The sequence below is a fragment of the Bicyclus anynana genome, chromosome 18, assembly GCF_947172395.1.
Source record: "Bicyclus anynana chromosome 18, ilBicAnyn1.1, whole genome shotgun sequence".
Lineage (NCBI taxonomy): Eukaryota > Metazoa > Arthropoda > Insecta > Lepidoptera > Nymphalidae > Bicyclus > Bicyclus anynana.
In genome coordinates, this window is record NC_069100.1 from 13,715,280 (window position 1) to 13,729,313 (window position 14,034).

The 14,034-nt window shown below is 33.0% G+C and overlaps 1 protein-coding gene across 1 annotated transcript in view; it reads right to left on the minus strand.

Annotated features, from left to right (window-relative positions):
• Positions 1-2,048: 2,048 nt before the first annotated feature.
• LOC112045933 (cyclin-T) overlaps positions 2,049-14,034 on the minus strand; it is a 41,520-nt gene continuing 29,534 nt past the window's right edge. The window contains exon 9 of the mRNA XM_024082330.2: positions 2,049-12,815. Coding sequence (XP_023938098.2) covers positions 12,780-12,815 — 36 coding nt within the window. The 3' untranslated portion in view covers positions 2,049-12,779. The remainder of the gene's footprint in view (positions 12,816-14,034) is intronic.

Here is a 14,034-nt window from a genome sequence, read left to right on the forward strand (position 1 = left end):
AGCCCAACCCAGGACCTAATCATCCGAAACATCTATTACGGGCATTTCAATCAAGGCAGCTGGTTATATAGTTTATTTCTGAGATAGTTTGTTTCCGATCCGAATGGCAGTGCTTATACTGAAAAGCCCTTCAGCATGTTTTCTGTTGTATTTAATTACCTCCCAAGTTTAAACCAAGATAGAATAATCATCTTCAAGACTATTCTCAATCTTACCGTTGCTGTGCTTCAAGCTCATTGTTGCTTGTTCTAATTATTTTTTTTCCAATACTTACGTCATTATTATAAAACCATATTCGGCTCAATGCTGACCACGAGTCTCCTCTCAGCATGAGAGGGGTTAGGCCAATAGTCCACCACGTTGGACCCAATCCAATACTCACATGTTTGCCATAAATTGTATCGCTCTCATAGTAGGACTACAGTACCTACGCAGACATCATGGCCTCGTTGTCTAGGCTAGGGTATGATAATTGTAAGATTGTTGTGTACAGTAGATATATCTTGAAAAGTACCTTATCCAAATAACGTTTTATGTGTGCATGACCTGGGACTCGAACCCTGGACATGATTATCCTTAGCACAAGAATAAGCCGACCACTAGACCAACAAAAGCGCTTACTTTTTTAACCGACTTCAAAAAGGAGGAGGTTCTCAATTCGGCCGGTATTTTTTTTTTTTTTTTTTATGTATGTACATCGATTACACAAAGACGCCTGGACTGATTTCAAATTTTCTTTTTTTGTTTAAAACGGTATAGTCCCCATTTGGTCCCATTGCCATCATGACAAGATCTGATGATGTGATCCTGGAGAAATTGAGGGGAATTTTCGAAAATTATATGGGTGTCTAGTGTGTTCGTGAACTTTTCCATTTAGTGCTTTTAAGAAATACAAAATTATGAAGGTTTAAAATCGATCTGATGATGGAGCCATAAAACAGACGAGGGAACTCCTTGGCAATTTACAGCAGTTACCTTGTGTTTGGGCTTGATTAATTTGTCTTAATGAGAACTTTCCACATAGATAGGTTGTGACTGTCATTTAGGGGTTTGGTGATGAAGACCAAGGACAATTAAGGGAACTCCTTAACAGTTAACAGTAACTACCTTGTGTTTGGCCTTGATTAATTCGTATTGCTGAGAACTTTCTACCTAGATGAGTTGTGTCTGTTATTAGGGGTCTGATGATGAAGACCAAGGTCAATGATGGGAACCCCTTGACGGTTTACGGTAGCTACCTTGTGCTTGGGCTTGATTAATTTGTATTGCTGAGAATTTTGTACCAAGATGGGTTGTGACTGTCATTAGGGGTCTGATGTATTCGTTTGAGATGAAATTTTACACTAAAAATTGAAAAATAATAAAAATTTTAATAAAAAAAATACAACCGACTTCAAAACCTAAAAACTTACCCACTAAACTAAAAAGCGAAAAATAACATCATAATATGTTCTACCTGCTGATCAGTATGAAGTCGGTGCTTAGCCGATGTTGTCTTAATTTAAGCCATTTCTGACAGGACCACATGAAACAACATTGTCTGCAAAATCTAAATCTATAAGATATGCTCACATGGCTTGAACTAATACATCACCGGCTTAGCACCGCCTTCATACTGATCAGCAGGTAGAACATTATGATGTTATTTTTCGCTTTTTAGTTTAGTGGGTAAGTTTTTAGGTTTTGAAGTCGGTTGTATTTTTTTTATTAAAATTTTTATTATTATAGTATTAGAACGAAGTTCTTTATTTTGTGAATCCTGTGGCACTACATGCGATCGAGATAATCTCATGAAGAGAAGTAGACAAAATTCAACCAATGGCGACGCAAGCGGAAATACCGCTCTTTCATTGCGTTGGTACGAAAGAGACGCGACTGGAACAACTCTGACGTCATTTGACGAAATTTTGTCTACATTTCTCTTCAATGGTCGCACAGGAACTCAATAAATAACTATAACTAATACTATAATAATTTGTTACTGTATCATCAAAATTATGACACAATACCGTATCTAGGAATAGGGATGGTAAAATCAAACGTCAAAATAAAGTTTCCAAATATAGACATGCTGTTTTTAATTTCAATAATACTTTTTGTTTTTAGCATACAATTTAAATTATTTTTGGTCAACATTCAGCATCTTCAGTACGAGATGGCACATCGCAAACTGAGCTTTATTAAAATTTCTGTAGGTTCATTTTACAATGGCGATGCGAGACTCGTCTCGACTGGTATTTATCCGAGATATGCGATCTCGTACTGACGACACCTACAGTTTTCGATTTGGGGGTCGCCCTGGCCGTGGTCGTCCACGAAGCAAGCGGGCATTACAGAAGCTGAAAACTAAGTTCGGGCCCTATTTCTGTATGACTTTTGGAGCTGCTGTAAATGTTGAATTTAGTTTCGTGGCGTGCTTGTTTTCACATGAAGCTACCCCGTAGGTAATCAGCTCTCGAAGCACGCAGTCATTTTGAAATTACGTCAAAGTAAAAATATATCTAATAAACTTTGTTATAAAGTTTAGATTCTGATAACAGTGCGAATAGAAACAGTAGTTAGCAAAACACTACTTTAGAACCATATATAGGCCTGACCAGAAAAATAAGAAACCTTGATTGAGGCTACCAGAAGTTCTGTTTAGCAGTCTATGCTTAATATGCTTGTAGAAGAAATCATCTCAATGGACTAGAACTCACGAGTCAAGCCATTTCCATAACATGGAGATTTTTTTATTTATCTGGTCAGCCTATACAGTAGTAGGTAGTCTTAATCCGTTATACAAGGATTTTATTCGAAAGCGACGAAGTCACAGTAACACAAAAATGTAATATAATATCTCAAAATAATTGTATTGTAGTGTCATAGAGAAATAGAGCCAGGGCTCCCCGAGTGTTGAGCGTCCACCGTCTACGAAATTCGCTAAAGCATTAAAATATATTGATTCGAGTACGTATAACCAATTACGTAAATAAATTAGGTACATGTGTTGTAGCTCAACGTAACAATAACGAGCCTATGAACAAGGCCCCGGACGGGTGTTTAAACTATTCGGGCACACTACAGAAAAATATTTTTTTTTGGATTCAGTATCATAACTGTAGTGTTGTGAAAATTAAATTATTATACTTATTTCATCAAATAATATATTAGTTTACGTAATTGGGAATTTATATTATACTACGTATGTACACTCTATAATGGACTTTTATAATTTGGTCACAAGAATACACAACGCACCCAATCTATCTGTAAAGGCTTAATTTATCTCCACACACAATCTGAATCAAAATGAGCTAGCACTCTTTAAGTCCTGTTTTTTGTGTCCTATATCTGAATATAACTTAAAGACAGGTTTTAAAAATCGCAGCCCTCATTCGTTCGAGAGTTTTTTTAACTGACGTTAAAAAAGCGTTCAAATATAGTATGGTGTTAAATGAAGGTCTATTTCCAAGACCAAAAATTGAAAATGCAACACAGCTCGAAAAAAAAACGCCGTGTTTTAAAAACGCTGTCGTGTGAACAATATACTTGGGAATGCATTTCTTGTAATTGGAAGCTTTTTTAACTTCTAAAAGCTCTCGTGTGAATGAGGGCTCAGCGTTTAGCCTTCGTACGAGAGCATTTTCAATATTTGGGCGTTAGAAATAAACTTCATTTAAAATCATACTATATTTAAACGCTTTTTTAACGTCCGCAAAAAAAACTTTGTTCCGGATGAGGGCTTAGTGTGGTTATCTTTTGAAGATTTGCTTTGATTTGATTTGATTTGCTTTGATCTTCCTAAGGAGATGATTTGCTTTTTGAAAGGAGTATCTAGTACTGTGACTTTGGCCCTTTGCCTAGTTTGTGTCACAAATCGCCAGATTATAGTTCTGATGATAAATCTGTAGATAGATCTGATGTAACTGGCGAAATCTAGAAGTGGTATCTGGGTACAGGATACCCGATAATACCACATGTGCGTGGTACTCTAAATTTTTGGAGTCACGTTTACAGGTGGATGAGAGCTCAATTTAGGAAATTACGATTTGTATGTTGATATACAATGAATACAAGATACATTACAATCGCAACTATCCCGTAACCTTTACAGATAAATAGGATAAACATTGATATAGTAGACGGTGGAATATTATAGCGGTTTCACATTGCCAGCCCTTAGCAGATTCACTGCAGTTTAAGTTACTTTTGACTTGTGAGGCCTTTTTTGACCAATCAAAATTTTATATTACGATATATTTTAAGCGCGAGTTAACGTAGTTGATTTAGGATCAATAATTTTGGTGATTCTACAAAATTTTTCGATGACCTGAATTGGATCTGTCGAAAAATAAACAACACTGAAAAAATAGGGATTTTGAATGCCAAATCACGATTTATTTGAGAGTTATAGCCTTGATTTCAGGATTGGATGTGTTATTTGAGAGTTATAGCCTTGATAGAGAACACAAGTATCTACTATTAAATACAGCCTGTTTTATTATTATAGAGCATAGAATCCAAACATTAGATCAAAAAACCTCATACAGCAGTGAACCTGTTAAATCTAACATTAGCAAGTTAAAAATTCAAAACGTTATATTCGACACGCATCATATTTAAAATTTCTAAGTGTGACACACGTGACTTGAGAATGTAAAGAAAATAGTCAGACATTGGATCAATCTAAGCTGATGGCCGTGACCAATGCCATAGTTGTTCGAAGTGAGGCACACACACTAAAACTTGTTATATGAAATCATGATGCACATAACGTTCCGAATGTTTGATGTAATACACATATAGACAACAATACTACTTTACAACCTTGATACACCTGAGTCGAACTGTCATATCACAAGATTTCTCTTTTTTAATCTGCATTAAGAATCGTGGCCGTTACCCTACGCTTACACAGATTATGATAAAGTTTATTAGTTACAATATACACATTGACCCACTTTGTTCGTACATTTATAAAAAAAGAAAATGTCGACTTGAGATTTTTTTACCTAATATATATTCTCAAGCGCCGTTAGGAGTTCATTAAGAAAATATTCGAAAAAGAACTTCTACATTCAACTATATCAATTAATGTTACTAAAACTAAGATTTTAACTTTTTTTTAATAATTTACAAAATTTACAACCTTAAAACTAGATAGTAACTAGTAGTACTAACTATCGAAAAAAAGGAAAAAATATTTCATATACATAAAAAAAGAAATTAACTTAGAGAACCGGCGGTATTCGTAATTTTATTTCGTCTAAACTAGCGACATATTATGGAAACGTGCAAATTCATTCCACTTTCAATGACGCAAATTTCAATAGACAATCGAATTAGGAAGCGAAAATTCACAAGACGTGAATTCGAATCTCGACAGTTCTACAATACGTAAAACAAACATATAAGTAATAAATCTAAGTAGAAAAAGCCTTTTGTAAGACATATAAGCCTAGCGATATAGGCTGTCATAGTACCACCCCTAGCATAAACTTCGATATAACTACTAACAAAATTGGTTTTCGATCGTGTAGTCAAAACGACAGAAGGCTATTAAATAACAGTAGGCAATCTGCGTAATCGGACCAGGAATGAGGAAATCCGCAGAAGACCCAAAAAATGGGCAGGGCACATTGTTGAAAGAGCCGATGGACGTTGGCATCCCTAGGTGCTGGAATGGCGATTCCCCACTAGGTAGACCGAGAATCAATTCCAATTAGATCTCTAGTTTTACTAACCCTGGCCCTAACAATGCGGTCCTTCGAGCCGGAGCATAATCGAAAAATGTCATGCTAGGGGAAGCAACGCTACACAATGTCTTATAAGCGTAACAAGACAAAGCTATGCGTTAGAAAGAGATACCACTCTAATATCTTTGAACTTTTCCTAGCAAGTTACAAAAAAAAACAACGTTTTCTTATCCTATTTAATCTGTTTAATGGTTTAGGTACGCTATAACGATAAATTGACTAACTATATCTAATTTATGAAGATGAACTAAAAATCGACTAAACACTTCACGACGTATTCAGGAAAGAGGCACTTTGCGTTCACCAAAAACATTTCTTGCAATATGGCATGTATGTATGTATGTATGCATGGATGTATGTATGTATGTATGAATGTAAGTATGAATGTATGTTTGTATTAAGGTATGCGAGTATTATAGTATTATTATATGTTTTTTTTACGATTCTGTCACTCTCATCTCAATATACTTTAGAAAAAAAAAACATCCAATATTAGCCAATCTATTTCAAAAAGTCTTTTTAAATTTGATGTATGCATGCAAACAAATATAATTATAAGCAGTTTTAGGGTTCCGAACGTACGTAGTACAAAAACGGAACCCTTATAATATTACTCGCGCACATTTTTATTCTATTTATGGTCGAAAATGAGTTTCTTTTTCAAACATAGATATTAGACAGTGTGTGGATTGGCATGTGTGTAAAAATTCAATAACTTTTTTTTTTTTAATCTTTACAAGTTGGCCCTTGACTACAATCTCACCTGATGGTAAGTGATGATGTAGTCTAAGATGGAAGCGGGCTAACTTGTTAGGAGGAGGATGAAAATCCACACACCTTTCGGTTTCTACACGGCATCGTACCGGAACGCTAAATCGCTTGGCGGTACGTCTGTGCCGGTAGGGTGGTAACTAGCCACGGCCGAAGCCTCCCACCAGCCAGACCTGGACAAATTAAGAAAATCTCAATCTGCCCAGCCGGGGATCGAACCCAGGACCTCCGTCTTGTAAATCCACCGCGCATACCACTGCGCCACGGAGGCCGTCAACTACTGCTGACGTAATCATGTCGTCAAAAATATGCAAAGCAAAGACTAGTGTAATAATATAATATAAATAGTGTAATGTTCCAATAATGTTTGTATGAGTAAAGTATGTTACTTATTGTAAAGGATACGGGAACACGAGAACGGTGAACGCGCAGCTTATGACTTTACTCGAGTGGGCGGTCAGTAATAGTAAAATTAATTAATTCTATGAAAATAATTATAATTAATTTAGTAATTATTTACACAAAATTAATTAATTTAATTATCAGAAATCGGACACATTTGTTCACGACTCATAACCATTCCTTAATTATTTATTTTTTTATACATTTTCCTTTTATTTTATATTTAACTTAAATCTAACTCGTCATTATCATAAGAATCGTCACTTCAAATGTATAAAGTACTATACAGTTTTATTAAATAGGCTATACCATTAATTAAATTTAATATTTTTTTTTAATAATATAGAAGATTAATTTTATGATAACAATTTATTGCTTTTTTAGTTAGCCACCCCACGTAACGTTAGGTTCATCATAATTTTAAAAGTACAGTTAAGATTTTTTTATAGTAATGAAAAAAAAAACGAAATTAATGATTAATTGGGTTGTAATTTAATCAAAAAAATAAATACACATTAATTTAATAATAATTCAAATAAAAAAGCCATACCTAGGTACGTCATTAATTAAAATAGAGACTTAACTGTATAGTGGTTGTTCACAGCCACACGTAACTATTACAAACAAATAGTTATTTGCTATTAAAAAAGAAATTAATTGTAAAATAATTATAGTCAGATGCTTTTGACTTTAAATTCTATATTACTCGTAGTACTCTGCCAGTTAAGGTGTTTACTCTGTGTAAAAAACTTCAAGAAACCGTTTTTTTTCATTGGCTATTTAACATGTAGACAGAAAAGTAAATAGACGAATAATCACATTCCCTCGAAAAAAAGAACAACTGCATGGACTTTGTGTATAAACACATACGCGTGCCGTTTTTTTAGGGGCGTTCACTATATTTGATAATTGTCAATTATTAATTGGAAGTAGTATGTTTACCTAGATATGTAGTCCGGAACCAATTATGAAATCACTGAACATAGGTTCGGCGAACCTATGTTACGGTTAGTCTGCCATGATCTGCCAAATGAGTTAGTAATCCTGTTGTCAAACGCTAACACAGAGAATACTAAAATATCGTAAAAAAGTTGTAGTGTTTATGGATAGAAAATTATAAATACGCTATTCATATTATAAAAATGTATATAATAATAAATAATAATGGTGTAATTATAATAATGCGTATAATAATTGTATTATAATAAATGTATTATAATAATGGTGAAAAAAATCATTTGTGATAATTAAAAATTCATGTAATGGTGAAAATTAAAAAAATATATAATGGTGAAAAATAAACATCGACAGCCCAGTGAGAATGTCGATGTTGTAGAGTTACAGTTTTGGCCACTGGGGCAGAGATTATTGTCGCAACTGGCACTATACCTTTTGACTTACAACGACACGCCGAACTATCGTCTATTTATTTATCTGTCTACGATTTCATATATAATATCCACATAATATAAAACCGAGTAGTTAAACTAGTGTGTTTACATTGTAGTTCAAGATATTATTTAATTTGCAATATACGCACATCGCACAAACTAGATTTTTTTATGTGTCACGAAATTTGTGTGCAGTACTTCACCTAATATTATTCTAATCAATGAAAATCTCTTAATAATAGTTATTGTGTGATTGTAACTTTTATTACAAAGCAATATTTCGCGCTTTGAAATAAAATACATTTGGTTTGTTGAGCATTTGATGTGTGTATTTGGGTTTATTTGTCATTTTCGGTATGTTCCATAGCCAAGCTTAAGTTTTATTTTTCCCTCGCCCTGATACAAATACAAATTTGGACGTACGTATAATATTTATTACGTCACAGATAGATGGCTAGGAAATCGATATGTAATTAAGCTTATACGTAAGCAAATATTCAATTAACGTTATAATATTGCTATTTGGTCCTTAAACTAATTTCACTCATTGCAGCAGTTAAACATTTGTCGTTAGATATGTTCGCGTGATACTTTTAACAGTAGATAATATGAAATGGTTTTTATTAGAAAGCCAGAAGTTTTTTTTAACAAGTTATGCATGGTTTCATTCTCCACTTTATCAAATACTAGCTGACGCCGCGTGGTACCCGTTCCCGTAGGAATACGGAGATAATATATAGCCTATACCCTTCCTCGATAAATGGGCTATCTAACACTGAAATAATTTTTCAAATCGGACTAGTAGTTTCTGAGAATAGCGCGTTCAACCAAACAAACTTCAGCTTTATAGTATAGATCATGTATCACGTCCAAGGTAAAACGAAATCTTCACTAAACAACGCCACAAAACTAAATTGCGCCAGTGGTGCCAAACGTCCTAATTCGAAATCGCGCAGTGGAGAATTAGTTATATGAGTAACAACGTTAAAAAATGCAAACTTCTTTAAACACCTAGAATCCATGGCTAATGGCTAAATTAATTAATTTTTCTTTTCCATTACATATAGTGCGACATAAAAGAGTAGAAGTTAATAAAAATGGAACTAATGAAATCGCAGTGTGGAAACACTTTATTTGCTGTCATTATCACAAAGATCTTTTAATCAATTAATTAATGATGGTTTTGTTGATAATTTTATCAGATTGCATGACTGATGATATTCTTTATTTTTTTTTTTAGATAAAGTGACTTATTTACAAAGTTGTCACTGGCAGGAAAATGCCCGTCACGTCACAGACAGAGAAGGAAATAGACGCGTAGAGAGCATCCATTGTTTTCTCTAAAAAAAAATTACGAAGAATTCTCCTTTTTTTGAAGTCGGTTAAAACACATACAGTCTATGCATAAGGACAACTTATGCATAGACTTTGTAAAGAAAAGGGACAAGTCGGTAATCGATATGATATGGAGGTAATCGAATTCGATATTCGGTGTCCAGAGGTACCTATGGCCGTTATTGCAGACTTTCTGAAGTCTCAACAGCTCAACGGTAAGTGTGGTCGAACTCACCGAGGAAGGTGGTTCGATCCTCGCCCCGTTGGTTTGTCGTACCCACTCCTAATACATTCCCAATTAAAATAGGCACGTAATCTACGAATTTAACAAAATATCACAATAACAACTTTAGCTTGGCAACTTCGTTTGTAACACTCCCGATGATCCAGGCGGGCCGGGGGGAGTGTAGCGATGAATGAAAAACCCACGACTGATGCATCCACTTCCCCCCGTCACCCGCATATCACGAACTTGCCAGACTATATAGCTCTCATTTATTTTTATATCTTTATTATTATCGCACTATACATACATATATTATAGACCACACGCGTTAAAAACCTTTCATAATCTACTATCGGAGTATCACAAACGATTATAAGATATAATGTATACACGTAAAGCATAGCGCAACCAAGCTAGCTCTCGTATTAATTCTCTCGGCGGTACTTACAATTATTAATTACCTCTTAATTATTATTATAATTAATACATGTCAAGATATTGGACCGTAAATCTAATCATAAACGAGCAAGTCTTTATAAACATTTCGTAATCTCGAGTTAGATGTAAAAATTGTAATAGTTTTGGTAATCTATTTATTCGGAAAACGCAACATTATTTAGATAAGTAATATATATACTTTGTAAGTATAGTAATATATATATATGAGTCAGCAAACCGGAATATTTAAATAACATGAAATTGCAAAATGCCATCAAGCATTTCAGAATCATAAATAAGAATTTTATAAAAAAAATAGCGAAGCTTCGTCGCTCAGAATAAATCAATTTATAATAAGGAACTCAAAGTTGACATTTTGTTTTCCCTCTCCTACGGGAACAGTGCTGATTTTCGGACTAAAAAATAATTAATGTCCTACCGCGTCGTATGAAATTTTGCCAAGTTAAATTGAATTCATCCAATAGCTACGGATACTGATAGACAATAATTAAAAAAAAAAAAACATTTTTGGCTACAGTTTCGATTATAAAGTGACCTCAAAAAAAAATCTTCCAATGTGTTATTTCCACATCGCCTAAAAGTACCGAGATACCATATAAAAATAAATTAATTTATGACACAAATGTCACAAAAACAAATCGTACTATCACTGCATAAACCCTAAGATTATTGCATTCCGTAGAAGACACGCCTATATAACAAATTCGACAAAGCACAAGTCGCGCTGCGATTTCAAAGTACGCACCTACCCTAACATCCGTTTCTAACAGAACAAAGCGGGTTCAATGTTGAATCAGTCAATCAATTGGGCTAGAACATTTTGATAAATATAAGTTACATCCAAAATGCAGGCGCTATATTATTTAATTTCATTTTGAATAATTTTATATATATACACACAAGTTATTGATTCAAAGAAACATAAAAAAATGAATTTCCCATATATTTACAAACATATTTTTTTTTTGTTTAGTACTCACGGACATGTTTCATCATTTAAATATACATATTGTATATTATATTATATATATTTTACGGGCAGTTACCATATTGACTGACGTATCAGTTTATTAGCAAATATTAAAGTTTGCTAGTAACACATTTAATTAAAACGTCAAAATCAAAATTATAGGAAAGTATATCTAGGTTATTTGAACTTGGCGCGTCAATACACGTATACTGAGCTTGTATCGATAGAGCTCAAGCTCACTTGAAATGACATCTTGAGCTCCTTCAAACACTGCACAAGCAGAGCGTGTAATGATTATGTGCCAAAAAAAATCTAGATATACATTGTGACATTGTAATTCAAATTATTAAATGACGAAACTATCCTAATTTAGTCGGTGAACGATGAACTTTTTTTTAAAAATAATATTTTAGACAAAGAAACATCGGTCAAATCCATCTGTTTTTCAAAACAAGTTATACCGTTTACCGACATTCAAAGAAACGCCCAAAGCGATAATCACCTTTACAAAAAAATACCGGTAAATAAAAACGTAGATGAACGTGTAACGTATTATAGTATGCAAAACAAATGTAGTGTAATACCGTTATTCAAACGTTAATAACATTATTCAAACGTTAATAACAGTATTCCAATGTTAATAACATTATTCAAACGTTAATAACATTATTCAAATGTTAATAACATTATTCCAACATTAATAACATTATTCAAATGTTAATAACATTATTCAAATGTTAATAACATTATTTAAACGTTAATAAAGTTACTACAGTACATTGACTGAATGAAAGCTATTTTAAATTAGAACTACCCACAAACTCGCTACTTTTCGTATATACGGGTGTTTAGAAATAAAAGGTACATATTTTTAGCAGCGTGGGTACACCAAATTGATTTGCAACAGCTACATTTAAACTATGTTTTGCATTACGGGAAATTAGCATACATAAATATTGAGATCCCGTACTGTATTTAAAACAGGATGAAATCGAAGCCATTAGCTACTTTGTTTCTTCTTCATTGTTTTACAGGTTTTTAATAAACATAAAAATATTGATTATTAAATTAATGATTTTACAATTACTACATTCAATTATGAATAAATATAGTAAATTTTCATAGCAAGGTAATTTAGTAATAGTTAACTGGACACTTTCACAAAATTAAAAAATGTTTATTGTAATACTTTATTTTTTTTTAAAAGTAAAATTACAAAGAAATATCCATACAATTGTATATAAATTTACTTTTGGAACACATGAAGTCAGGTTAAATAAAATAACTTACGCGTCGAATGAAGAACCTATTGAATTTTTTTAAATCAATAATTACAATAACAGACAAAGTAGCTAACACCTTCGAAAACACCCTGTCGCACGTGACAGAACGAAACGAAAAAAAAAAAAACAATAAACCGGTAGTTACACTACACTAGTGAGGTCCGTTTGTTGCAGGAACGCCGACACACGTCGCGCTTGACGTCATCACTTGCCCAGGTGCCCGTTGCCAAGACTGTCGACCTGTGAATACGAGGCACGTTGAATGCGCACAGCCGTGTGTCGTCGTTCCTAGTGAGGCTAAACGGCGAGCGGGGTGTAAGGCTGACATCGTATAATTCGTATTGGTTATATCGGTATTTGTTTGTAACCGTTATATCGTAAAATGTGTAACAGTTATATCGATATTTGTAACTATTTTATTACGTCACTAAGTAGCAATGATTTGTATCTAAACTAATATTTAGAGGTAAGATTTGATTTTGTAGTTTTGTTCGTTTTACGAATATGCTCACAATCTACTGGACCGATTTTAAAAAAATCTTTTACCACTGATGATAAGCCACATTACTAGCAAACATTGGTTAGTTTTTTTCTCCGTATATATACGGGAATGGGAACTATGCGAGTGAAACCGCGGTTGTCTGCTAGTATCCTACAATTCTATAGTACAGATACTGGTACGATATGCATTTTATAAATTTGTAACTATTTTATCAGTGTGCATCTTTAAATGTATTTTATTTAAATTATATAGCCTAGTAACAATTATATATGTATGCATAATAAAATTTGTAACGATTTGATCGTTATTTATGTTAAAATCTATATTGTAAGAATTTTCGATAGCTGTTTCAGTAATATAATAGTTAACAAGAACATCACTAATTTATGCATTTTTTAGAGTTTGTAAACAAGTTTTTTTTATGACTCGTTCATTACATTTGTTTAAATGAATTTATAAATTTTAATAAAATTTTGATAAAGTGTTTAATCAAAGTAACAAAAATATTTTTTAACAACGTAAACTTTTGGCAACAGTAGATTTAATTGAATGTTAAATAGTTTAAAAAGTCCATTTTTTAAATTAACAAATATGATTATAGATATCAGCCTTTGTAATGTGCTAAATGTGTCAACTTTTTGCACCCATATTATTGAAATCAAGTTTAGCCAATAATTTAAAGTAAAATTTACAAAAACAAAAATAAACACTTTACTTATTTAAACAAAAGTGCATTCTAATTTTTCAACATATTTTTAATAAAATTATAGACATAGTAAATTCAAAGAGGCGATGTATTAAATTCAGTGAATGTTTTTTTGTTGATTTCAAAATTATGCGTGTGTGAGTTAACACATGTTTGCAACAACCATTAGTGTGTTATCCGACTTTACCAAAAGGTGAAAATGTACCACCGCCGCACGTTTTCACTGTCAAGCAATATAACTTACAAATTGA